This window comes from Schistocerca gregaria, chromosome 2 (genome assembly GCF_023897955.1).
Source record: "Schistocerca gregaria isolate iqSchGreg1 chromosome 2, iqSchGreg1.2, whole genome shotgun sequence".
Classification (NCBI taxonomy): domain Eukaryota; kingdom Metazoa; phylum Arthropoda; class Insecta; order Orthoptera; family Acrididae; genus Schistocerca; species Schistocerca gregaria.
The window spans coordinates 627,676,192-627,704,063 of NC_064921.1; the positions used below are offsets into that span (position 1 = coordinate 627,676,192).

Consider the following 27,872-nt stretch of genomic DNA (forward strand, 5'->3'; position numbering starts at 1 on the left):
ACAACTCCTCGTATTCTTCTCGTCACAACAACAGCGCGCGGACTGTTGCAGGTCTGTGGCGACTCCTTGCCTTTGTTGCGAATGATCCTGTCTCCGTAGCCGCAGGAACAACCTGCTAGACTTAATTTTAGACTGAATACGGTGTCGAGAACGTGCTTCACCGTATACGACTAACGAAGGTAGCTAAACCATAGTAGAATACCACACCTGCCATTTTAGTGGCGCAGCAATAGGACTCCATTTCACTGTTTACTTTGCTCATACTCTGTGCACTCACTTATCTTGCTGTGATGCCAGCACAAACGTAAACTGAATGTCTGATGTAGGACACAATCATAAACAATAAGAAATGAGCGATGATCGCCAATAGGAAGACAGTCCATGCCACAGGGCACCAACCGTTGTGCACACAAATAAAATAGACCACATCTCAACACATATTTGTTTGCGTGCATGTTTTCACTTGAGAAATGTATAGAAAGATGGCGATATCACAAATATTCCTGGTAAAAATTAACCTGTATTTTTTACACAGCCACGGTCTAAAAAAGTGTCAGTTTTCGACCATACAACGGAAAGAACAAGTAGATAAACAGAGGTACGTTGTGTGATGCAAACCAGACGTTATGTCTGCAGACGCACGCTACCTGTTTGTGTTCCACAACTTTCACTTGTGGCTCAGATTTTATGCCTAGGAGATTGGACTCGTAAATGGCAGGAACAGAGCTGAAATCCTCTTATAAGCTATTGGTCTCAAATAATTCCGAGCAGATTCATCCATACTTACCCAATTTAGGTTGCGATACCACTAATACATTTTCCTTCTTCCTTATCCAGATGCTAATAGCATCATTTTCCGACAGTCCGTGCCGCGCCCTTTGTGTATCTGCGTTCTAACTTCGTCGCCTTTTCTTCGTTATACAACGCGCTTTCCGGTCTTCCCGCATTCTTGCCTGGGGGCCTCCCCAGTTTTCGGTCTTTTTGCCACTCGCAGTACGTAACTGCTCTCAGAAAGCTCTTGCAATCCAACCCCAGAAGCTTCTGGCAGCAGTTACTACTATTTCATACACGTAAACAGGAGACGTAGCAGAAAAGGAGACGTTGATTTTCTAGCTGCGCTCAGAGGCGTGACAAGACAGCTACGACGACTAGCCGTGTCTCCAGGTTTGAGCAGTCGGTGGACGTGTGTCTGGCTGCCTTGACACCCGGCCTTTACAGGAGCGCCGCGTGCAGGAGCGAGCACCGCAGGAGTCTGCAGGAATGTCGGCTGCGCCGCCGACGCCGGCAGCAGCAGCACGGCTGGCCCGTTGCACGACTGCTGAGGACCGCCGCAGTTTCGCTGGCTTGTAGACTGCGGCACTGCGGTTGCCGCTACCCACTCCTGGCCCAAGGCTGCCCTGCACGGTCTCACGTCTTTCACAACAACAACACCGAGCTCCAAGAGCTATTCGATAGTTGAAAAGCAAAGTGACCATAATGTGCTCTGCGTCCGCCAACTAGCGTACCAAGCAGATGTATAATTTGTTGAATGCGAACCACGAATTAAATCCGTCTCAGAATTTCAGGATATGAAGCCGTGTCAGTTACCAGAATAACCCTACATCTACATCTACACACATACTCCGCAATCCACAATACGGTGCGTGGCGGAGGGTACCTCGTACCACAACTAGCATCTTCTCTCCCTGTTCCACTCCCAAACAGAACGAGGGAAAAATGACTGCCTATATGCCTCTGTAGGAGCCCTAATCTCTCTTATCTTATCTTTGTGGTCTTTCCGCGAAATGTAAGTTGGCGGCAGTAAAATTGTACTGCAGTCAGCCTCAAATGCTGGTTCTCAAAATTTCCTCAGTAGCGATTCACGAAAAGAACGTCTCCTTTCCTCTAGAGACTCCCACCCGAGTTCCTCAAGCATTTCCGTAACACTCGCGTAATGATCAAACCTACCAGTAACAAATCTAGCCGCCCGCCTCTGAACTGATTCTATGTCCCCCTCAATCCGACCTGATAGGGATCCTAAACGCTCGAGCAGTACTCAAGAATAGGTCGCATTAGTGTTTTATAAGCGGCCTCCTTTACAGATGAACCACATCTTTCCAAAATTCTACCAATGAACCGAAGGCGACTATCCGCCTTCCCCACGACTCCCATTACATGCTTGTCCCACTTCATATCGCTCTGCAACGTTACGTCCAAATATTTAATCGACGTGACTGTGTCAAGCGCTACACTACTAACGGAGTATTCAAACATTACAGGATTCTTTTTCCTATTCATCTACATTAATTTACATTTATCTATATTTAGAGTTAGCTGCCATTCTTAACACCAATCACAAATCCTTTCCAAGTCATCTTGTATCCTCCTACAGTCACTCAACCACGACACCTTCCCGTACACCACAGCGTCATCAGCAAACAGCCGCACATTGCTATCTACCCTATCCAAAAGATCATTTATGTAGACAGAAAACAACAGCGGACCTACCACACTTCCCTGAGGCACTCCGGATGATACCCTCACCCCCCGATGAACACTCACCACCGAGGACAACGTACTGGGTCCTATTACTTAGGAAGTCTTCGAGCCACTCACGTACTTGGGAACCAATCCCATATGCTCGTACCTTAGTTAGGAGTCTGCAGTGGGGCTCCGAGTCAAGCACTTTCCGGAAGTCAAGGAATATGGCATCCATCTGATACCCTTCATCCACGGTTCGCAATATAGCATGTGAAAAAAGGGCGAGTTGCGTTTCGCAGGAGCGATGCTTTCTAAAGCCGTGCTGATGCATGGTCATCAACTTCTCTGTCTCAAGGAAATTTATTATATTCGAACTGAGAATATGTTCGAGAATACTGCAACAAACCGATGTTAAGGACATTGGGCTGTAATTTTGAGGATCCGTCCTTCTACCCTTCTTATATACAGGCGTCACCTGCGCTTTTTTCCAGTCGCTCGGGACTTTACGTTGGGCAAGAGATTCGCGATAAATGCAAGGTAAGTAAGGAACAAATGAAGTACAGTACTCTCTGTAAAACCCTGTCACAACCTTGGGCTGGATGTCCTCCAGTTGCCAAGCTGCGGGTGTTCTCACACCCTGGTTTGGTTCCTTTGGTGGGTTCTTTAGTGACGCAGCAGTTAGTCGGAGAAAAAAAGTGGCTCCAGTTGTGTCCGGCCGGGAGAGCGATGCGCTGACCACCCGCACCCTAACAGCGTCGTCCACACACAGCCAGAAAGTCGACCAACAACCGGAATGAAGAAAGATTGGTTTTGAAGTCCCGTTGGCACCGAGGTCATTAGGGACGGAGAGCAAGCTCGGATTGCATCAAGGTTAGGAAAGGAACCATCACGGCGATTGCCTGGAGCGATTTAGGGAAACCACGGAAAACCTAAATCTGGATGGTCGGACGTGAGTTTGAATCGTAGTCCAGTGTGCTAACCACCGGGCCACCTCACTCGGTGGAGCGACTCAAATAGTCTCACCCTATCAAGAGCGTAACGATGAAAGATACTTGTCTTGAGTTCATAAGGTAGCAGAGAGGTTTTAGCGAAATTGGTGCTTTGAGGGCGGATCGGGAATCGTGCCTAGGTAGCTCAGTTGCTAACTACATTCCGCAGCTCGTGGTCCTGCGGTAGCGTTCTCGCTTCCCGCGCCCGGGTTCCCGGGTTCGATTCCCGGCGGGGTCAGGGATTTTCTCTGCCTCGTGATGACTGGGTGTTGTGTGATGTCCTTAGGTTAGTTAGGTTTAAGTAGTTCTAAGTTCGAGGGGACTGATGGCCATAGATGTTAAGTCCCATAGTGCTCAGAGCCATTTGAACCATTTTGCTAGCTGCATTTCCTGCGGAAGGCAACGTTCCCGATTTGGGCACTGGTCCCTGACGCAATTTTAACCTGGCAGCAAGTTTGTAACTAAAAGTACTTTAAGTATTCAATGCAGCGTATACTCCGACTACCACTAGAAGAGTTTCATATCACTAACAACCGTGGCGCTGTGGAGAACCGAGATCACTACTACACAGGGTGATCCCAAGATGATGATACATACTCCCAGATACTACGGAGAAGGGTAAATTTATCAATTTGAAGTTAGGGACACTGATCCGGAAACGACTGACTCGAAAGCTGTAAGCCAAAATCTTTGTGATACATCTGAGAATAAAGTACATGTACCGGCACTGTTCTTCATAAGACCAAAACAAGAAAAAAATATCTAGCAAATGTGGACGTCAAAATTCATACCTCAAGAGCTATGGGCATTTGTTCAGTACAAGAGATGTGTTTAGGAGCTGCGAAGGTGAACAACTGTTCATAGGTCTTGAGGTATGCATATTACAGCCCACGTTTACTGGGCTTCTTTTCCTTTTTTCGTCCATACTACCACCTCTGAAAGTTGCCTACCTTAAAATCTTAACAACAACGGTACCGCTACATGTATTCCGCTGACAGAAGTATCACGACGATTTTCTCTTATAACTTTCGACTCGGTCGTTTCCAGATCACGGTCTCTTACTTCAAACTGACATTTACCCTTCACCATTCCTAAGGTATGGATTTTAACGTCCACATTTGCTAGATAATTTTTTCTTGTTTTGGTCTTATGTAGAACAGTGCCGGTACATGTATTTCGTCGCTACCTCGGGGATGCTGGGTCCCATCGGTCAAGCGCTGGCTGTAAGGCCACGTTCAAAGTCACTTAAATCTTGAAATCTGCCATTGTAGCAGCAGTAACCGATCTAACAACTGCACCAGACACTTATCATCATTCCTCAAAGTTTGTAGCATCAGCACACTATCACCCAGCATACGATCTGCAGTATCGTGGAAACGTGCTGATGGAATTCGGAGAGGCTGAGGAGAAGACGGCAGTAAGACAAACGTTTGAGGCAATTTGTGAGATATGCTGACCTTGCTGAGCCAGTGCAGTTGATAGAGCAATGGCGGTCAAAAGCAGGGGTCAGAGTTCCAATACTGTTCGATGCTTAAACTGAAGAGCCAAAGAAACTGGTACACCTGTTTAATATCAGCTAGGACCCCCGCGAGCACGCAGAACTGCCGTAACACGACGTGGCATGTACTCGAGTAGCATCTCAGATAGTGCTGGAGGGAATTGATGACATGCAGGGCTATTCATAAATCCATAAGTTTACGTAGTGTGTACGTTTAGGGACTGATGACCTTAGCAGTTAAGTGCTATAAGACTTCACACACATTTGAACAGTATTCCAGACGTGTCAGGGGTCCCACATCACTCCAACTGCACCCGCCTCAAGCCATTACAGTCCCTTGCACACATGCAGGGTCCATGGATTCATGACGTATCCGCTCGGTACAATTTGAAGCGAGACTCGTTAGACCAGGCAACATGTTTCCAGTCATCAATAGTTTAATGTCGGTGTTGACGGGCCCAGGAGAGGCGTAAAGCTTTGTGTCGTGCAGTCATCAAGGGTACATCGATGATGCTTCGTTGACTGGTTCGCATGCTGACGCTTGTTGAAATCTGCAGCAATTTTCGGAAGGGTTGCAATTCTGTCACGTTGAACGATTCTCTTCAGTCGTCGCTGGTCCCGTTCTTACAGGATCTTTATCCGGCCGCAGCTATGTCCGACATTTGACGTTTTACCGGATTCCTGATATTCACGGTACACTCGTGGAACGGTCGTATGAGAAGATCGCCGCTTCGTCGCTACCTCGGTGATGCTGGGTCCCATCGGCCAAGCGCTGGCTGTAAGGCCACGTTCAAAGCACTTAAATCTTGAAATCTGCCATTGTAACAGCAGTAACCGATCTAACAACTGCACCAGGCACTTATTGTCTTATACAGACATTGCCGACAGCAGCGCCGTATTCTGCCTGTTTACATATCTCTGTATTTGAATACGCATGCCTTTACCAATTTCTTTGGCGCTTCAGTATATTTTTGTCACTTAATCATCTTAAAATTTTTTTGACGCTTGATTTCTGTGGCGAACTCTTCAGTCTCATTTTTCGGTTATCTGTAATGCCAATTTTGTGAAAATTTTTGGTCGACCGGTTCTAGGCGCTTCAATCCGGAACTACGCGGCTGATAACGGTCGCAGGTTCGAATCCTGCGTCGGGCATGGATGTGTGTTATGTCCTTAGGTTAGTTAGGTTTAAGTAGCTCTAAGTTCTAGGGGACCTGAGATGTTAAGTCCCATAGTGCTCACAGCCATTTGAAGCATTTTGAAAACTTTTTCTTTCGTGATGTGGCTTGTGTCGTCGTTCTGTACGTCCTAGTATCAGTTTTATCGCGCCAGAAATGATTATTTGTAGATCTGGCCGATCAGTGATATTTCGTGCTTGTTAGGTTCTTTGCTGCCGCAAAAGCGGTGAAGAAGAGCGCTGATGTTAAGTGCGGGTGGCGGCCGGGAAGACGGACTGCGGAAGTGGGTCAGGCGGCGCAGCCCGCTGTGTGACCCTGGCTGCGCCGTGCCGAGCTGAGCCGGTGCTGGGTACCCTGGTACCGGCGCGCGGTCCCGTAAGCCTAAGGGTCGCCGCTCAATGGGTTACGCAAGGCGAGAGCAGCCGTGCGGGGGGCCGGGAGGACACTCGCCGGGCCCTCCTTAACTCGTCATAAACACTCTGCGCGAGTGGACGTCCTGTCCGAGACCAGCTGGCATTCCAGCTGCTGGAACTCTTCGTCCTGTAGCGTCAGCTCGTCCATGTCAATGTCCGTTGAGAGCCAGGTGACGAAGATTTGCGCAACATTTACTGCCTACTCTTCGCCCCCCCCCCTTGCATTTTTTTTGTAATTAATCTATAGTTATTTATGCAACGACAGTGTACTCCAAAGAACACGTTGGCGTTTATATCGGTTACGTAGTACAGCTTTTCTGAATTCACTGTGCAGTTTTAACCAAATGCAGGCTGTCGCAGGAGAATTAGCGTGTATTCACGGATATAACAAGAATGATCATTCGACACCAAAAAGCCTAGTAACATGGCGTCTAAAATGCGTATCTTAAGATCTATGAGCACTTGCTCATCTTCGCTGCTGTGAAACACATCTCTTCTACGGAATAAGTGCTCATGCCTCTTGAGGTGTCCAGTTTAGAGCCTACGTTTCCTTGAGAATTTTTTCTTGTTTTGGTCCATATTACCTCTTCCCTAAATATGGAAAGCAAAGAGCTTTATTTCACAGTATCGAAGATGGACAATTGATCGTAGCTCTTAAAATATGCATTTTAGAGCCTCTGTTTACAAGACTTTATTGCTTGGAAGGATCGTTTATGTTGTATTCCTAAATATTGAGCACACCTCGTGGGACATCCTCTATAATGAAAACAGAGTTAAATATGGAAAAAACGTAGACCTAGGATTACGCTACAGTTTCCTATGTTACCACGTCCTTTGTTTCGTTTTAAGGTTCGTTAGCTTCACCAATTCACAATCAAATTTTTCTTCAACTAATATTTCCAGTCTAATAGGTTTGTTCGAAGTGTAAAACTATATTCCAACGTTTCGTTGCCAATTGCGGCAGTTATCTCCAACGATACATAAACAACTGGCGGCCATTGCCGAAGTATCTTTTGAGATGTCTCCTGGAGACTGCAACGAAACATCAGCAGCGTACTGTGCTCATTGAGCTTCAGGTATCCAATTTAGAGCCAATGTTTACTTGAGAATTTTTTCTTGCTTCTGTCCATATTATCCCTCACAAAAATATGGAAACAAAGAGTTTTACTAGGATTTCATATAAAATATATCCCGCTCTTGCTGGCATTTATAACACTAGCTAAGCATTCCATTTTCATGTGCAGTCGACTATAAAATTTGATGTGTATTGTCGATGATGTTTGGCTGTAATACAAAGCAGGGAGAGAGCGGGATAGGATCACACCGTCAGTAAAGTCTGATGCACTTAAAATAAAACACACCTCGGGCTACGCAGGAGATGAATTCATCACCACAGCCAAGAACTGGGGAAGGGGGGGGGGGGGGGGGAGCACTATCATATTCGAACCCACCTGGAGACGGTAGAGGTTAACTGAGCAACTGCTAACACATCCAGCTAACAGTAAAAGGACCCATAGTCGGAAATACTGGAGGGATAGGAGAAGACTATAAAATCTCACGTGCATTGTCGACGATGTTGGCTGTGCTACTAAACAGAGAGAGAGCAGGATAGGATCGTACTGTCAGAAAAGTGTGGTGCGCCTAAACTGAAACAAATGACAGTAGATCCTGTCCTCGTTGGGAGCTTCTAGGGAAGCATTTCTAAAACCAAAACGCGGGAATGAAAGCTTACGGTTCCGACGCAGTGGCGTCGGAATATCAGCGTAGACCTACCTTAGCTACAAGGGTTTCGTGTGAAGTATGCCCCGCTCTTGGTGCCATTCCATTTTCATGCGTAGTCGACCTCCGAATCCTTAACCAACTCCTTCGCAGTACAAACACTGAAATGCGTCCACGAGAAGTCTGCGGAGTGGTCAACTAGAGCAGAAAGCTACAACCGGGGCGAGGAGGAAGAGCTCTGGGTACTTACTCGGGATGTGTCCGTTGGTCTTGAGATGTCCGTTGGCATGGTGGTGGTTGTGGTTGTGGTGGTGGCTGTTCCTCATGTTGGACGTGCTCTGCTGTGGCTGCATCTCAGGCGCCGACAGCGCACAGCTTCATGTTCCGGTCACCGCCTCTTGCGCAGATCACTTCCGCCCGGCTGATCTCGTCTCGGAACGACAACAAGAACTCGGAAAGACAACACAGCTCTACAGCACCAGCTAATTTCCTTTCCTACTGGTACGTCGCCAATCACTCTCAGGTGAACGGCGATTTTGCGGGAACTGGTAGCCTAAATTAGCACAAAAACATTACTTCTCAGAGTGAAGGTCGTTAGCAAACACAACTGCGCAAGACGCAGGGTCAAATGAAAAACGCTTAATGACACTTTAAAACACCAGTCTTATCGTGAGCCTTCACACCGGCTGTATCCTCAATGTAAACAAATGCAGAATCGAGCACGCCGGCACCTGCGATCGATACGGTTCCGTCCAACGCGTGTCGACCGCCCTGTCGCAGTCGCGGAGCGCGCCCGCGCTTCGGTGCCTGTGTTAGCGCCGGCCGTGCCGCAGTGGGTGCTGGGGTCGCGTGCCGCGGTCCGCGTCCGCCCGCCGACTTGCCCGCGCTGCCGCCAGAGAGCGACTGGCGCGGACCGCTGCGCCTTCACGGCAGCAGCCGCGCGTTCCCGCAGCGCGCACCAGGAGGCAGCACCACCTGTCCAGGCCAGAGTACGGCCAACACCGCCGCTTGTTGGTGACGTCACGTCAGCTAGGCACGGCTAACGCCAGGTCTGTTACAGGCAGAAACGCCTGGGAGTGCTTATCACTACACATCTCTTATTTTTGGACAAAATGTTCGGTATTGTTTTGGATTCTGCAGTTTTATTTAAATGAAAGATTTTCTTTCTATCGTATAGCTACAAATGAAGATCATAGTTTTGTATTGCTGAATTCTGTCGAAACAAACGTAGATCAGTATGAGAAAATGCTGCAAGCTTCGGAAATTTTACATTCAAGTAACTATGTTTACTTGATCCATTTTCCTAACGAAACTTACCCCAACCCCCTTACAATTAACTCGTTTCTTTTATTTATTTATTTCTTTTCGTTTGACATCGTCACTGGAAATGTGAACTAATTTACACGTGTAAGTATCCAACTGTTGGCAGTCATTAGATTACAGTCGTTTTCAACGAAAGGAAATCTAAACAGGAAACAAAATAGCTTCATACATTGAAAATACTGCTGAGCTTAAACTTTTTTAAACATGCACATTAGAAAAGATACATATTCCCCTCTTGCAACTGAAAGGAGAAACTTTATAATTTTTAAAAAATTATTTGATAGAACAAGTGCCGGCCGGAATGGCTGAGCGGTTCTAGGCGCTACAGTCTGGAGCAGCGCGACCACTACGGTCGCAGGTTCGAATCCTGCCTCGGGCATGGATGTTTGTGATGTCCTTAGGTTAGTTAGGTTTAAGTAGTTCTAAGTTCTAGTGGACTGATGACCTCAGAAGTTAAGTCCCATAGTGCTCAGAACAATTTTTTTTTTTTTTTATAGGACAAGTACCTCTCTTTTACCTCTTCTTCTGTCCCCCACCCCCTCCCCCAACGTGTACAATCGCAAATATCTCATTAACATTCAGTGCTCCTCACCCCATAGTGAACCAAGATACCGAAAGAAGAGCACCAATATGTTCACAGTTTCTTGTAAAAGCAACCCAGTACAAACGTAACTTCCTCAGATTTACAAATAAGGTAAAGAAGCACGAAATCTGTTGCTGCTGGACCATGAAGTTGTTTTTGTATGTCAATCCTTAAAACAGGTGGAAATTTAAGTTCAGGAGTACACTATTTGTTAAGAAGTGTAATGAACTGCACTATTAATTCATTGCAGAAATCTCTCAGAACAATGTGTGTTGGTCAACTACCGCCAATAGTTTCACATTTTTCTGTGTCAGAGAGGGAGACACCACCATTATGAGTATGCCTGCAACAGACCTGGCGTTGGCCGTGCCTAGCTGACGTGACGTCACCAACAAGCGCCGAGGCCTTCCTTTGAGTCGGTGTTGGTACGGCTCACAGAGCAGGAGCGAGCGTGGGGTACTGCGTATTTGTCAACGCCAAATCGGGATTGTCAAGCGATTTTTGCGTACACCTACATCCTCAACCGACCTGTCACTGAGAGTATGGCGAATGGCACGACTGATAACACTATCTGATTCCCCCTTCTCGTGGCGCGGAAAAAATTGGCAACCAACATCTACATCTACATTTATACTCCGCAAGCCACGCAACGGTGTGTGGCGGAGGGCACTTTACGTGCCACTGTCATTACCTCCCTTTGCTGTTCCACTCGCGTATGGAGGTATAAGTAGGGGGAAGCAATATATTCGATACCTCATCCAGAAACGCACCCTCTCGAAACCTGGCGAGCAAGCTACAACGCGATGCAGAGCGCGTCTCTTGCAGAGTCTGCCACTTGAGTTTGCTAAACATCTGCGTAACGCTATCACGCTTACCAAATAACCCTGTGACGAAACGCGCCGCTCTTCTTTGGATCTTCTCTATCTCCTCTGTCAACCCGACATGGTACGGATCCCACTCTCATGAGCAATACTCAAGTATAGGTCGAAAGAGTGTTTTGTAAGCCAACTCCTTTGTTAATGGACTACATTTTCTAAGGACTCTCCCCATGAATCTCAACCTGGCACCCGCCTTACCAACAGTTAATTTTATATGATCATTCCACTTCAGATCGTTTCGCACGCGTACCCCCAGACATTTCACAGAAGTAACTGCTACCAGTGTTGTAACCTCCCCACAAAATAACTTCTGAAACCTCCCAACAGCAAAAAAAATAATATAAATAATATTCTCATTTAGCGTAACTACCCAACAGTGAAAATATGTATAGCATTGACATTTAGCGTAGCCTACCAATAATACAATGTGACAAACCTCTCAATAAAATTGTCGCTCACTTATAACCTTTCAATAATTGACAGTCAATTTAACCTGGTAAATTTTGGACGTCATCAGTGCTGCGTCATAGCCCTGATACATCATTCTGAATAAACTGAAAAATCTTACCTTAATTAGGTCGCCGGGTAACGCGTATATATCTGCTCCTATAAGAAATTTTTCTGGCGCAGCTAAGTGCAATGCTGGCCGATATATTTGTCTTATATAAAAGGAAAGAACTGATTTTTCTTTTCAATAATCGGGATGACCAAGGATCGGAGAAATTAGTAAATTCTTTAAATTGAAATGAATGATTGTCAAAAGTTACTTTTTATGAGAAAGATTCTTACTAAGCGATTTTTTAAAAACATTTACATACGACTTGATATAACAATACTACCTATGCGCGAGGCTGCTTCTACCTTATCCTACAACGCTCAGGCTCCGCCATCGCTGCACACGACCGGCCCAGCCAACACGATACACCAGACACGACTGCTCGCTAGCAACAACTTACTCCTACTGCTACACAAGTTCCTACTGCAGTCAACACTGTTCTTTGGTCTCAGATTCTCTTACAGCTTACATATCGCAGGCAGCGCATGAGCAATCCATCGAAATTACATCTGCTCGAGTGCGCTAACAAGAAATTCCTTAATCATGGACCTCTTACAGTATTTGTTCCGCTATCATATAATCATACAATAAAGGATCCTTCTTTCTATGTATTCGCAATACATTACATTTGTCTATGTTACGGGTCAGTTACCACTCCCTGCACCAAGTACCTATCCGCTGCAGATCTTCCTGCATTTCACTGTAATTTTCTAATGTTGCAACTTCTCTGTATACTACAGCATCATCCGAGAAAAGCCGCTAGGAACTTCCGACACTATCTTCTATGTCATTTATATATATTTTGAAATGCAATGGTCCCATAACACTATCCTGTGGCACGCCAGAGGTTACTTTAACGTCTGTAGACGTCTCTCAATTGAGAACAATATGCTGTGTTCTGTTTGCTAAAAACTCTTCAATCCAGCCACACAGCTGGTCTGATATTCCGTAGGCTCTTACTTTGTTTATCAGGCGACAGTGCGGAAATGTATCAAACGCCTTCCGGAAGTCAATCTACCTAGTAGCCTGTATCTAATATTTTCGGGGTCTCATGAACAAACAAAGCGAGTTGGGTCTCACACGATCGCTGTTTCCGGAATCCATATTGATTCATACAGAATAGATTCTGGGTTTCCAGAAATGACATGATACGCGAGCAAAAAATATGTTCTAATATTCTACAACAAATCGTTGTCAGAGATATAGGCCTATAGTTTTGGGCATCTGCTCGACGACCCTTCTTGAAGACTGGGACTACCTGCGCTCTTTTCCAATCATTTGGGACCTTCCGTTCCTCTAGAGACCTTTGTATTAGCTGTAATTTCTGTAATTTACCCGTTCTGGTCATTTCGCGAGACGTATGTGGGTGGAAGTAAACGAAGCCGACGGCAGTGGTAACACCGGTTGCCGTCGGATCACCGAAGTTGAGAGCTGTCGGGCTGGGCTAGCAGATGGTCTGTCAAGCGCGGCTTCGCAAGAGGGGTGCACACAGCCCTTGCAAGTCAAACTGAGGAGCTTCTTGATTGAGAAGTAGCGGCTCCGGTCTCGTAAACTGACATACGGCCGTGAGAGCAGTGTGCTGACCACATGCCTCTCCATATTCGCATCCAGTAACGCCTGTGGGCTGAGGATGACACGGCGACCGATCGGTACCGTTGGGCCCTCCAAGGCCTGTTCGGATGGAGTTTGGTTTATATATACACTCCTGGAAATTGAAATAAGAACACCGTGAATTCATTGTCCCAGGAAGGGCAAACTTTATTGACACATTCCTGGGGTCAGATACATCACCTGATCACACTGACAGAACCACAGGCACATAGACACAGGCAACAGAGCATGCACAATGTCGGCACTAGTACAGTGTATATCCACCTTTCGCAGCAATGCAGGCTGCTATTCTTCCATGGAGACGATCGTAGAGATGCTGGATGTAGTCCTGTGGAACGGCTTGCCATGCCATTTCCACCTGGCGCCTCAGTTGGACCAGCGTTCGTGCTGGACGTGCAGACCGCGTGAGACGACGCTTCATCCAGACCCAAACATGCTCAATGGGGGACAGATCCGGAGATCTTGCTGGCCAGGGCAGTTGACTTACACCTTCTAGAGCACGTTGGGTGGCACGGGATACATGCGGACGTGCATTGTCCTGTTGGAACAGCAAGTTCCCTTGCCGGTCTAAGAATGGTAGAACGATGGGTTCGATGACGGTTTGGATGTACCGTGCACTATTCAGTGTCCCCTCGACGACCACCAGAGGTGTACGGCCAGTGTAGGAGATCGCTCCCCACACCATGATGCCGGGTGTTGGCCCTGTGTGCCTCGGTCGTATGCAGTCCTGATTGTGGCGCTCACCTGCACGGCGCCAACCACGCATACGACCATCATTGGCACCAAGGCAGAGGCGACTCTCATCGCTGATGACGACACGTCTCCATTCGTCCCTCGATTCACGCCTGTCGCGACACCACTGGAGGCGGGCTGCACGATGTTGGGGCGTGAGCGGAAGACGGCCTAACGGTGTGCGGGACCGTAGCCCAGCTTCATGGAGACGGTTGCGAATGGTCCTCGCCGATACCCCAGGAGCAACAGTGTCCCTAATTTGCTGGGAAGTGGCGGTGCGGTCCCCTACGGCACTGCGTAGGATCCTACGGTCTTGGCGTGCATCCGTGCGTCGCTGCGGTCCGGTCCCAGGTCGACGGGCACGTGCACCTTCCGCCGACCACTGGCGACAACATCGATGTACTGTGGAGACCTCACGCCCCACGTGTTGAGCAATTCGGCGGTACGTCCACCCGGCCTCCCGCATGCCCACTATACGCCCTCGCTCAAAGTCCGTCAACTGCACATACGGTTCACGTCCACGCTGTCTCGGCATGCTACCAGTGTTAAAGACTGCGATGGAGCTCCGTATGCCACGGCAAACTGGCTGACACGGACGGCGGCGGTGCACAAATGCTGCGCAGCTAGCGCCATTCGACGGCCAACACCGCGGTTCCTGGTGTGCCGTGCGTGTGATCATTGCTTGTACAGCCCTCTCGCAGTGTCCGGAGCAAGTATGGTGGGTCTGACACACCGGTGTCAATGTGTTCTTTTTTCCATTTCCAGGAGTGTATTCAAGATCAGATCAGTCACTAAATGGAATCCACACTGAAAATCAAAAGTGTTTTATTTGCACACCTTGCAACTACTTATCTACGTAGTCGGCGCTCCGACTTAGACATTGGTCCTAACTTTTCCCCAATTCTCTACGCTGGTCTGCAGCCCGTTGTCTGTACCGACCTGCTTTCCTCGTAGCCAGCGGTTCCTGTGAGCAATAAGATAAAAAGCTAAGTCCTCGGGTGCATGGTGGGTTATCAAACACTTCCCGTCGAAAGCGCTACAGGAGCTTCCTTGTTGCAGCTGCAGTCTGCAGCCGAGCATTGTCATGAAGAAGGACGATCCCCGATGACAATATTTCTCTACGTTCGTTCTGAATTGCCCTTCGTAGACGATTTTGTCAAATCGCCTGATCCATTCGCTGAATAATACCATCGGCTGATACACGCTTCGTTCCCTGAGTCCCCGCATCGGTGACATTGTACGTCCTGCTTCAAAGTTCCTGAAACGCTGCCACACATTGCTGCCACGCATGACATTTAAGTTACGTGGGCTGCATAAAATCAGGTGGAACGCTCAGAGTGAAGAAATCGAATAATAGTACGCACTTAGGACTTGGAGCGAGATTCTATTGTTATAGGCATTTTTACGTACGCACTGTCCGTTCGTAAGACATCTGCGCGAAGCTTCGTTGAATTTTCACTGTGGTTTTAACTTCGCTATCGACTAGAGGGTGAAAAAAAATAGTCCTCGTATGTTGGCCGACTCTTCCCGAAAAGTGCTGTCTGGGAACGTAAACAGAAAAAAAAACTTCTGCGTGAAGGGTACGCCTGTCTTGTAGCTTTTGCCACTGCAGTTTGTTGAGCATATCCGTAACGCTTTCGCGCCGACTAAACGATCCTGTGACAAAATACTTTTTTTAAACAATGTCTGTCTCCTCTACTTATCCAAACTATAGGTGTCACAGACTGATGAGAATAGGTCGAATCAGTATTCTGTAAGCCACTTCTTTCACGGATGTTACATTTCCTTGAGATTCTCCCTGCAAATGTCAGTCTGGCATCCGCTTTTCATACTGTATGTTCTGTGTGCTCGTTCTACTTAAGGTTGCTCTGGATAGATACCGTACTGTAGGTACTGTTTCCACCGCTCTGTCATCAACAGTGTTGTTTAGTTGTACAGTAGCGTATTTCTTCTTCTGTGTATTTACTTTCGCTCAGTGTCAACTGCCAGGGTATGCACCATTCATTAGTCTTGTGGAAATCTTAAATAGCCTTCCTTAACCACTAGATCATTTACATATATCGTAAATAGTAACGTTCCTGTCATAATTCCTTATAGTACTCCTCAAGTTGCCTTTACATCTGTCGACTTTGTTCTGTTAAAAATAACGTATCGCGTTTAATCTCGAGAAGTCTTGGATTCCGTCATAGTGTGGTCCGATTCTCGGGAAACTCTAAACGGAAGCGCGGGACTGGATCAAACGCCATCATGAAGCTAAGGAACACAGCACCAACCTGAGCGCCGACGTCTGCAGTGCTGTCGATCTCACGGAGAAACGGAGCGAACTAAATTTCGCAAAATCTCTCTTTGCGGAATCTGTGTTGATTGTTGTGGTATCGATAGTAACGATGTCATGGTGTATTAAAGTTATTAGGTTGGCACTACGACAGACACTGACGACAGCACCCTCTAGTCGGTGCTGTGCAGATCTACGAGCTCCGCTCCAGATTCAGCCCATTTCATCAAGAGCAGACGTCCAGGACACTTCGCTTCAGCTTCGCACCTACGTACTAAGTTATGTATGCCTCTGTAAATATTCATGCACCAGTAAACCACTTTTACTCACTCGCAGTATCGACGTGTAATACTGTATTACCTTTTCCTGCTCCTACTCACTTCCTTCATTCGGCCAACCTTTCACTTTTCAGGAGCAGACCCACGCGCCGCCTTCCGGGCGGGATACAAATATTGTTACACAGGGAAGTTTCGTTCTCAAAGAGCGCTACTTGTTGTATTTTGCGGTGAGATCGAAACTGTAAGGTATTGCAAGGGGTAGTCATACGAAATTTTCACTGTCGGTTCTACATAACCTGAGTGCGACAATGAAACATGGTGATGGTAGTGGTCCGCCTGCACACGTTCACCCTCTAATCTGACACATTTTTCCTTCTGACGGGTGACTTTGCGGAGACTTCGTTGTAGTGGTCTGCATTTTGACTGCAAAGGAAACGTCTACCCCAAAATTCACTGAGTAGTAGTCGTTCTGGGAATGTGTGGCACGGAGTGCTTTCTTGAATCGAAGAATGAGGAAGAAGCCGTTGGGTGCCATGGACGAACAGTGGCGACGAGGCAAAATCTGGTATCCCGAAGAAGCAGCATATGTGACTCTGTGCTCGTGCTGTGGAGAATGAGATGGGGCGCTTCCTTGACAGCTTCCCGCGATAGTTCGTCTCAATAGCCTCCCGTAATCTCGTCATTATATTTGCAAAGTATGATTTTGTGACGTTTGGCCCCTACGGAGCATAATGTGTTAGCTTCGCACTATGACGGTCCGGAAAAAAAACACACTCAGCATCATCCTTCCTGGTGAAAAGTGGGTCTTCGCCTTTTTCAGCGTTGGTAGCGCTGCATGTTTCCACTGCTTGCTTTGCTCCTTTGGCTCGGGCTCACAGTCGTACACCCAGCACTCAACCGTGATGATTAGACTGAAACGTCTCTACAGAGTCGTTTCATTAGACATTTTATCGATTTTATCTTGTTCACATATCATTTTCTACACCATTCATCAGCGGTGTACTTCTGCAAACTCGCCCAGAAGGATTGAACAGTGAGAGCGATATAACCTGTACTCTGCATCAGAAATTTTATATGCAGTGTTATTTCCATTACATATTCTGTGTAATCCACACCAATATTTATACACTCCTGGAAATGGAAAAAAGAACACATTGACACCGGTGTGTCAGACCCACCATACTTGCTCCGGACACTGCGAGAGGGCTGTACAAGCAATGATCACACGCACGGCACAGCGGACACACCAGGAACCGCGGTGTTGGCCGTCGAATGGCGCTAGCTGCGCAGCATTTGTGCACCGCCGCCGTCCGTGTCAGCCAGTTTGCCGTGGCATACGGAGCTCCATCGCAGTCTTTAACACTGGTAGCATGCCGAGACAGCGTGGACATGAACCGTATGTGCAGTTGACGGACTTTGAGCGAGGGCGTATAGTGGGCATGCGGGAGGCCGGGTGGACGTACCGCCGAATTGCTCAACACGTGGGGCGTGAGGTCTCCACAGTACATCGATGTTGTCGCCAGTGGTCGGCGGAAGGTGCACTTGCCCGTCGACCTGGGACCGGACCGCAGCGACGCACGGATGCACGCCAAGACCGTAGGATCCTACGCAGTGCCGTAGGGGACCGCACCGCCACTTCCCAGCAAATTAGGGACACTGTTGCTCCTGGGGTATCGGCGAGGACCATTCGCAACCGTCTCCATGAAGCTGGGCTACGGTCCCGCACACCGTTAGGCCGTCTTCCGCTCACGCCCCAACATCGTGCAGCCCGCCTCCAGTGGTGTCGCGACAGGCGTGAATCGAGGGACGAATGGAGACATGTCGTCTTCAGCGATGAGAGTCGCTTCTACCTTGGTGCCAATGATGGTCGTATGCGTGGTTGGCGCCGTGCTGGTGAGCGCCACAATCAGGTCTGCATACGACCGAGGCACACAGGGCCAACACCCGGCATCATGGTGTGGGGAGCGATCTCCTACACTGGCCGTACACCTCTGGTGATCGTCGAGGGGACACTGAATAGTGCACGGTACATCCAAACCGTTCTACCATTCCTAGACCGGCAAGAGAACTTGCTGTTCCAACAGGAAAATGCACGTCCGCATGCATCCCGTGCCACCCAACGTGCTCTAGAAGGTGTAAGTCAACTACCCTGGTCAGCAAGATCTCCGGATCTGTCCCCCATTGAGCATGTTTGGGACTGGATGAAGCGTCGTCTCACGCGGTCTGCACGTCCAGCACGAACGCTGGTCCAACTGAGGCGCCAGGTGGAAACGGCATGGCAAGCCGTTCCACAGGGCTACATCCAGCATCTCTACGATCGTCTCCATGGGAGAATAGCAGCCTGCATTGCTGCGAAAGATGGATATACACTGTACTAGTGCCGACATTGTGCATGCTTTGTTGCCTGTGTCTATGTGCTGTGGTTCTGTCAGTGTGATCATGTGATGTATCTGACTCCAGGAGTGTGTCAATAAAGTTTCCCTATCCTGGGACAATGAATTCACGGTGTTCTTATTTCAATTTCCAGGAGTGAATAATGACAACCTACGTTATCAGGTTCACTCCTTTACCTTGTCTTCTGTATGAAAGAATGAGAGAGTACGTGTATTTTTTCGGGTTTATGAAGCATGTGGCAGTCTAGCCGTTTCCTATCTGCTGGTGGTACAGAATAACCACCTTAGTGTTCCCTTCACCGGCGCGACGACATCTATCCCCACTATCAGTATCTTGTTTGTCTGTTATGTTGGTTGCGGAAATGACCCCTCTGGTACTTCCGTTTCACCTGGGTGGTTCTCTCGGTGCTATCGCCAGAGGGATACTCTACTGGTGGCTGTTAGTGAGATCGATTCGTAACTCTTCTAGCACCGTCTTGCTACTTTAAAGCGATTTTGAATGTGTAAGTTCTTCAGCCTAAATGAAGCGATTTTTCCCCTTCTCTGGGTTGTGTTCAATTAAAAGTATAATGGTTCCCTACTGTTAGGGGTTTCGATTTATTCTGTCTCCTGGGTTTGCTCTGTTCCTTTGGAACAGTATTATGTGGTATGTTCGTCATTGCATGATGATTAGGACAAGTTAGGGCGATCTTTACCCTGCGTGTGTGCGTGAGTGTGATAATGACTGTTTCTTCGTGTGCGTATGTTTGTTTCTGTTCTAGTTTATGTGTCTGTTCCTGCTACGGCTTTGTGTGTTTTGGATGTACGAATTTCCGCGTGTTGTTTATTCCACCTATATCCACGTCGTTATGTGACCCTCAGCTCGAATTTCTGTACCCAAAGATGCGATCTCAATTAACTTAAATGATTAGCGTCTAACGTGCTATTTGAACAGCAACACCTTTATAATTTTATGGGAGTTTAGTAACCTCTTTTGTTTGTGAGAACCGCGTGTTGCACGAACCAGTGGAGGATTCAGCTGTCCTGGTCTCGTTGAACTATTCGCAGTCTAACTTTCATAGTGGTGTATTCGTTTCTCTGTAATTTCGTGATTTTTATCTGTTTCAATAAGGTGTTGCTCAGTGAGTAACCTATTCACTCATGTATTCTTTCAGTTTCATCGTCTGTATTGTGGTCGCGAGTTCCCTATCTTACTTTTGTTTCAGTTGTTCAGTCGGTATAAATTTCTTTGCCGTAATTGCGAGCTTTTAGTCATGGTTCATTTGTCTCGTAATTTTACCTTCATAAGAGCGAAGTTTGAGTGCATGAGTCTGTATGTTTCTTTTCCTCTCTTTTCACTCCCGGTATAGTTGATCACGATGAACGACGATGTATCATTTTAACGTGTTCTGGTGAGTTGTTTAATGCTCAGGCAGCAGCCAGCTATTAGATTAGGATGTTCCCCCCTTTTATTCATAACCTGTCAATTTAAGAAGAAATGTTCTCACTGAAAATTAATACTTTGTGTCCTGTCGTATTCTTTCTGAGTTACCATGCAGTCACCTTCATTATAAAATAAAGTGGGGCGAGTGATTATGTTTCTTCAGTATGTTTCATAGAAATGAAACGCAATTTGAGAAAGAGGTCTCATCACTGAAGTGCACAGCTCATACTTTATTAATTTAATGCTTATTTTATTGAGTGTTTACATTTTTGATTTCGCATAATTTGAATGAGTTAATTCAAACCTGATAATTTCCAGTTACCCAGTCATAAGCAGTTTTCCCGTTCCGTCTGACCTATAATGTGTAAATAAGGATTTGACTGGGGGGGGGGGGGAGTTTGGAACGCTTAAGGGCTCTAGGACGAGGTTATCAGTGCCGTGGTAGTTGGGCAGTTACGGAGGTTATGTAGGTCGCCCTGACAAGCTGCAACTTTTCCGCTGCGGCCTTTGTGAGTGGGTGTGAGCAGTCGTGGGACCCAGCGGGCACGACATTTGTGAAATTGCCACTGTCGTGAGAGATGTTCAGAAGTGATTCACGACTGATTTTCACTTTGTCTCGTGTTGCCTCCGTAGGTCCTTGAATACCGTCTCCCGGTTCTTCACAGGGAGATGGGCCGCTACTCGAATCTTCGTCATTTAGCCTCGTCAGAAGCGCCTGCGATACGTGACCAGTGTTCCCGTACACTTCCACCAAAGCAGCACGGGCTGCCGCAGCATTGTTCCCTTTCAGACGCAGAACACGAATCATCGCGCCACATTTCACTTTGCTAGTGGACTGCGCCACTTTGTTTTGGTTTGTCCAGAGGCGTGCTACGGTACTGTGGCGCGGGGATTTGTACTCTGAAGGGCCAAGGAAACTGCTACACCTGCCTAATATCGCGTAGGGCCCCCTAGAGCACGCAGAAGTGCAGCAACACGACATGGCATGGACTCGACTAATGTCTGAAGCAGTGCCAGAGGGAACTGACGCTGTCAATCCTGCAGGCTTGTCCATAAATCCGTAAGATTACGTCGCACGTTGCAAGGCATCCCAGATATGCTCAATAATGTTCGTGTCCGGGTAGTATGGTGGTCAGCGGAAGTGTTTAAACACAGAAGAGCGTTCCTGCAGCCACTCTGTAGCATTTCCGTCGGTGTTGACGGGCCCAAGCGACACGTACAGCTTTGTGTCGTGCAGTCATCTAGGGTACACCAGTGAGCCTTCAGCTCCGAAAGCCCTTATCGATGATGTTTCGTTGAATGGTTTGCACGCTCACACTTGTTAAGGGGGGGGTTACTATCTTTGGCCCGAAAAAAGCACGTCCTTAGATAATTTTTTTTCTCGGGATGTGTTATAGACATCAATGTCAAATTTGGTCAAAATGTTTATTGATATTTGCTCTACAAACTCGATTTTTTTTGACCGGGAATGTCGAAGAGCAAAGGCGGAAGTGCCGTCGGAACGAAACCAAATTTTGATGTAGACCTCCACGCGCGGTATGTCACAGGTCAGCCGACTCGTCTGAAATCAAAACTGAGTTGACGTTAGCGAAGTATATAAGATTATTTTGGTGTTGTACCTCACTTAAGTCTTTTTTTTCATCCATAGGAAACAAAATGGCGGTCATTTGAAAAAAATCGGGTTTTTTGATCGATGTTTCGACTTCGTCGGCCAAGTAAAAATATTAATATTTGATGAATCGGAATAAAAGTGGTGCAACTCCTAGACAATTTAGTTAGATTCGTCGGAAACAAAGAACCATGCCAATCGGTTTAGTAGATTTGAAGTTACCATACCGCGCGATAAAAAAAAAACGTGATTTCAAGAAAAAAATGGTTCAGATGGCTCTGAGCACTATGTGACTTAACTGCTGAGGTCATCAGTTCCCTAGAACTTAGAACTACTTAAACCTAACTAACCTAAGGACACCACACACCTCCGTAGCGGTCGCACGGTTCCAGACTGTAGCGCCTAGAACCGCACGGCCAAACCGGCCGGCATTTCGAGAAAAACGCTTTAGAAGTATTGAATACAAATAAATGCAATATTATGCAACTTACGTTCAATGTGCCATTCCGTGTCCATAAACTTGCCCTTCCTCTTCCTCATAGAGGGCGTTCTGCTCGATCTAGGCCACCCTGCGCTGCTCCAGAGCCGCTGGCGCGGCCGCTGACAAGCGGCTTTCGGCCGCTTCAATCCAATGGTAGTCCGAATGCTTGGCGAACTGCGTCGGATAGAGTGCTAGGGCGACGTGCATCGTTGTCGTGGTCTTCAGAATTGCTGAATACCCTTCTTTCAAGCTGCTCACTGCCAGGAAAGTCGCAATCTCCAGTCTTCGCACCAGAATGCAAATGCTTGGGGGCTTACTTCCAAACACACGCGTTCAAACTTTCATTTGAATTTTGTCTGTTTCCTGCCAAGCACCGGTACAATAACTCGACATACGAAAGAAAAAAAATGGTGCGTGAAAAAGGCCAATTTGAGGCAGGTGCATATTTTTGTTCAAGAGCGAATAACAAACATTTCCGTTCCGTATTCGGAAAAACCGTTTCAGGGGTGGATTCTAAACACTTTTACGGATCCAAAAATGGAATTTAAAAAAGTCGATTTTTTGAACCAAAAGATAGTAAATCTCCCCTTTACGGCCAAGCACTGAAATCTGCAGCAATTTTCGGAAGGCCTACACTCTATCACATTGAACGATTCTCTTCAGTCGTCGTTGGTCTTTTTCGAGCAGCAGGCATGTCGGTGATTTGATGTGTTACTGGATTCCTGATTTTCACGGTACACTCGTGAAATGGTTGTACGGGAAAATCTTCAATTCATCGGTGCGTCGGAGATGCTTTGTCCCATCGCTGGTGCGCTGACTATAGCACCTCAAACTCGCCTAAATCTTGATAACCTGCCATTGTAGCAACAGTAACGAATCTGACAAATGAGGCAGACACTTCTATAGGCGTTGCCGACCGCAGCGCCGTATTCTACCTGTTTATATATGTCTGTATTTAAATACACATACCTATACCAGTTTCTTTGGCGCTTCTGTGTATGTGTATTAGGATTGTAGACTTCTATGTGAAACACAAAAAAGAAGAAATTACGTAGCTTCCTTTTCTCGCCACGATAATTAAAACTTCATGACTATCTCTCGCACACATGATCGCGTTGTTTCTACACATTTGCTTATTAGTAACAGAGTGATTCTGACAGCTTCAGACGGGTATCGAAATAAATGAAAGGAGGAAAACTTTCTTCATATACGTTATTGTTGTAAATAAATTTCCAAAAATTCTGCAAAAAGATCTTAAATAATCCTTAAAAATTGTCTGAATATGAATTAACTTTCTTCAAAACCGCGTTAGCTGCTTAGAGGTTTATTTTTTAGGTATCTCAACCGGCATCACATCATTATAGGTGCATCTTCAACTGATAATAACTTTTCAGTTCGTAAGACTAGAGAGAATGTACCATATCCCAACATTCAAGTTTTAAACCGATTAGTTGCTTAAAGTCTTAAAACGCTGATCATCGGATGGTTAAATTCGTAATTATACGCCGTAAGATGAACGTCGAAAGTGTTAAAACTTGTGCTGCAATAAACAACAAAGCTGTGTTATGATAGACTCAGGGTCTAAAAACTTGACTCCTTGTTAAAAGTTTCCGTGAAATGCATCTCCACTAAAAGAGGAGTGCAGTTAGCACGTGCCCGTCAGGTGGGTAAAGCAGTTGTTCGCGTGGTTCACCAATGAAACTGTGCTAAGGCAGCTGGCAAGGAAGCCATCTTGTGTGGAATATATTAGAGAGGGCTGTTGTGACGGTCGAACGGTGGAAGAGATTTCTGAGAGGTACCAGTACTAAAGGTCTCATTAAGTTATCATATCAGTACGAGGCACTTTGTTTGTAGAAGAACACCGAGACATAGTGCAATAAACAGCTAGCACCATGTGAATAGTCAGTGTGACTGTATGGACGTGTAACGTGGGAGAGCGCTGCCAGTCAATCCCTTGAATGTACACACATTTCGAGTCTCGTAGAACTGCAGATAAGATTTATGAAGGCGTGCTGAAAAGTAACACCTCAGGATTTTTCATGAGAAAACTCTAAAAGCTTTTCAAGTAAAACAAACATTATTAAAATTCTACATCTTTATTATTCATGTGTACATATTCGCAGCCCTTTATCGCTAGGGAAAAAAAAGCACTCCGTCATCAGGCCACAAGTGGCCCATCCGACCGCCGTGTCATCCTCAAATGAGAATGCGGATAAGAGGGGCGTGTGGTCAGCACACCGCTCTCCCATTCGTTACGATGGGTTTCTGTGACTGGAGTCGCTACTATTCGGTCGAGTAGCTCGTCAGTTGGCATCACGAGGCTGAGAGCACCCCGGAAAATGGCAACAGCGCATGGCGACCCGGATGGTCACCAATCCAAGTGCCGGCCACGCCCGACAGCGCTTAACTTCGGTGATCTGACAGGAACCGGTGTATCCACTACGGCAAGGTCGTTGTCCCTTTGTCGCTGGAGGGCTCCGAATTGTAGTGTGTAACGTGGCAATGGGATACGTAAGTATCTCAGTGCATGAGAAACAGCGTGTTACAGTTGAGTCTAGAATTCGAAGAGTTCGTCCACACAAAGAGCACCCTCTCCTTCAGCACGATAACGCCAGACTACACACGAGCGCTGCGTATCTGGAGCAATCCGAAACCTTGGATCCACTGTCATCGATCGTCCTCCATACACTCCCCACTTGGTCCCATCCGATTTTCATCTTCTTTCCAGAACTTACAAGACACCTTAGAGGGCTTCACTTTGACAGTGATCAAGCGGTGCAAGCAGAGGAGAGGTTGTGGCTCCTCCACAAAACAACCAACCATTCTACAGTGACGGCACCAACGAAGTGGTCTCTCGTTGGCAGAAATGTATTCGTCGCCAGGGTGCCTATGTTGAGAAATAATTATGAGACATGAAGTTTAAAGACGTGGAATGTTAATAACGTTTGTTTTATTGAAAAATCTTAAAGACTTTTATCACAAAAAAAAAGTCGGAGCATTACTTTTCAACAAACCCCTCACATACACGACAGATCGAGCCATTTCCACAGCATTACATAAATTTGCAAACTGCTGCGCTTAATGTGCGCTAGTTACTCCAGGGAGGCAGCAGAACTGCCGCGGGCGGCCCCAGCGCCAGCTCGGCTCACTTCCCAGCCGCGTGTCCTGGTTCACGTCTCTGCGGTTTCCGCTACGATGGCGGCGGACTCACACGACGCGGCGCGACAACTCGCGACACCGCGATCTCTTGCATCTTCGCTGTTCGACTGTATTCAGTCATTTTCGTCACAGATCCGAGGAACATTTCTCACAGACAGCGCGATGCAGGTATTGATGGATATTTAGCAGTTGTTGCTAAATATCTATCAATACGTGCATCGCGCTAACTGTGAGAAATATTCCTCGGATCTGTGACGAAAATGACTGAATACAGTCACAGAGAAAAATACGTCTTTAAGAAAAGCTACCGGCAGTAACCAAAGTGTCGCTAATAATTAGCACATTGTGGACTGGTGCCGAATTTACTCGTGTTTCGTGCGCCATTCGTTAGTGAGGGATCTCAGGTAAAACTCGTGTTTTCTACAAGCTGTCTGTAGATGCCATTTGCTGTGATGCATTTTAACTCCTTTCTCTGTGTAGATGCTTACGTCAATAGTCATCGTCAATAGTCATCCTAATCGAACTTGCTTGCCTTCATATACTATTCGCTTACTTAGAGTGCAGCTTTACTGTATGGTTAAATGATGATGGCGTCCTCTTGGGTAAAATATTGCGGAGATAAAATAGTCCCACATTCGGATCTCCGGGCGGGGACTACTCAGGAGGACGTTGTTATCAGCAGAAAGAAAACTGGCGTTCTACAGATCGGAGCGTGGAAACTCAGATCCCTTAATCGGGCAGGTAGGCTAGAAAATTTAAAAAGGGAAATGGATAGGTTAAAGTTAGATATAGTGAGAATTAGTGAAGTTCCGTGGCAGGAGGAACAAGACTTTTCGTCAGGTGAATGCAGGGTTATAAATACAAAATCAAATAGGGATAATGCAGGAGTAGGTTTAATAATGATTAGGAATGCTGGTAACCTACTACAAACAGCATAGTAAACGCATTATTGTGACTGGCGTAGATACGAAGCCCACGCCTACCACAGTAGTTCAAGTTTATATGCCAACAAGCTCTGCAGAAGACGAAGAAATTGAAAAAAAAATGTATGATGAGATAAGAGAAATTATTCAGATAGTGAAGGGAGACGAAAATTTAATAGTCATGGGTGAATGGAATTCGATAGTAGAAAAAGGAAGAGAAGGAGAAGTAGTAGGTGAATATGGATTGCGGGTAAGAAATGAAAGAGGAAGCCGCCTGGTAGAATTCTGCACAGAGCATAACTTAATCATAGCTAACACTTGGTTCAAGAATCATGAAAGAAGGTTGTATACATGGAAAAAGCCAGGAGATTCTAGAAGGTATCAGATACACTATGAAATGGTAAGATAGAAATTTAGGAACCAGGTTTTAAATTGCAAGACATTTCCAGCGGCAGATGTGGACTCTGACCCCAATCTATTGGTTATGAACTGTGGATTAAAACTGAAGAAACTGCAAAAATGGTGTGAATTTAAGGAGATGGGCCCTGGACAAACTGACTAAACCAGAGGTTGTACAGAGTTTCAGGGAGAGCATATGGCAACAACCGGCATGAATGGGGGAAAGAAGTACAGTAGAAAAAGAAAGGGTAGCTCTGAAGGATGAAGTACTGATGAAAGGAGAAAATTTAAAAATGCAGTAAATGAAGCAGGCAAAAAGAAATACAAACGTCTCAAAAATTAGATCGACAGGAAGTGTAAAATGACTAAGCAGGGGTAGCTAGACGACAAATGTAAGGATGTAGAGGTTTATCTCACTAGGGCTAAGATAGATATTACCTACAGGAAAATTAAAGAGACCTTTGTAGAAAAGAGAGCCACTTGTATGAACATCAAGAGCTCAGATTGAAACCCAATTCTAAGCAAAGAAGGGAAAGCAGAAAGATGCAAGGAGTATATAGAAGGTCTATACAAGGGCGATGTACTTGAGGACAATATTATGGGAATGGAAGAGGATGTGGATGAAGATGAAATGGGAGATATGATACTGCTTGAAGGCCCCAGGAGTAGACAACATTCCATTAGAACTACTGACGGCCTTGGGAGAGCCAATCCTGAGAAAACTCTACCATCTGGTGAGCAAGATATATGAGACAGGCGAAATAGTCTCAGACTTCAAGAAGAATATAATAATTCCAATCCCAAAGAAAGCAGGTGTTGACAGATGTGAAAATTACCAAACTATCAGTTTAATAAGTCTCAGCTGCAAAATACTAAAGCGAATTCTTTACAGACGAATGGAAAAACAGGTAGCAGCTGACCTCGGGGAAGATCAGTTTGGATTCCGTAGAAATGTTGGAACACGTGAGGAAATACTGACCTTACGACTTATCTTA

The 27,872-nt window shown here is 46.4% G+C and overlaps 1 protein-coding gene across 1 annotated transcript in view; it reads right to left on the reverse strand.

Moving 5' to 3' along the window:
- The window catches only part of LOC126334637 (calpain-9-like), a 977,125-nt gene extending 967,957 nt beyond the window's left edge, over window positions 1–9,168 (reverse strand). Inside the window, exon 1 of the mRNA XM_049997074.1 lies at window positions 8,505–9,168. Coding sequence (XP_049853031.1) covers window positions 8,505–8,607 — 103 coding nt within the window. The 5' untranslated portion in view covers window positions 8,608–9,168. The remainder of the gene's footprint in view (window positions 1–8,504) is intronic.
- Window positions 9,169–27,872: the final 18,704 nt, after the last annotated feature.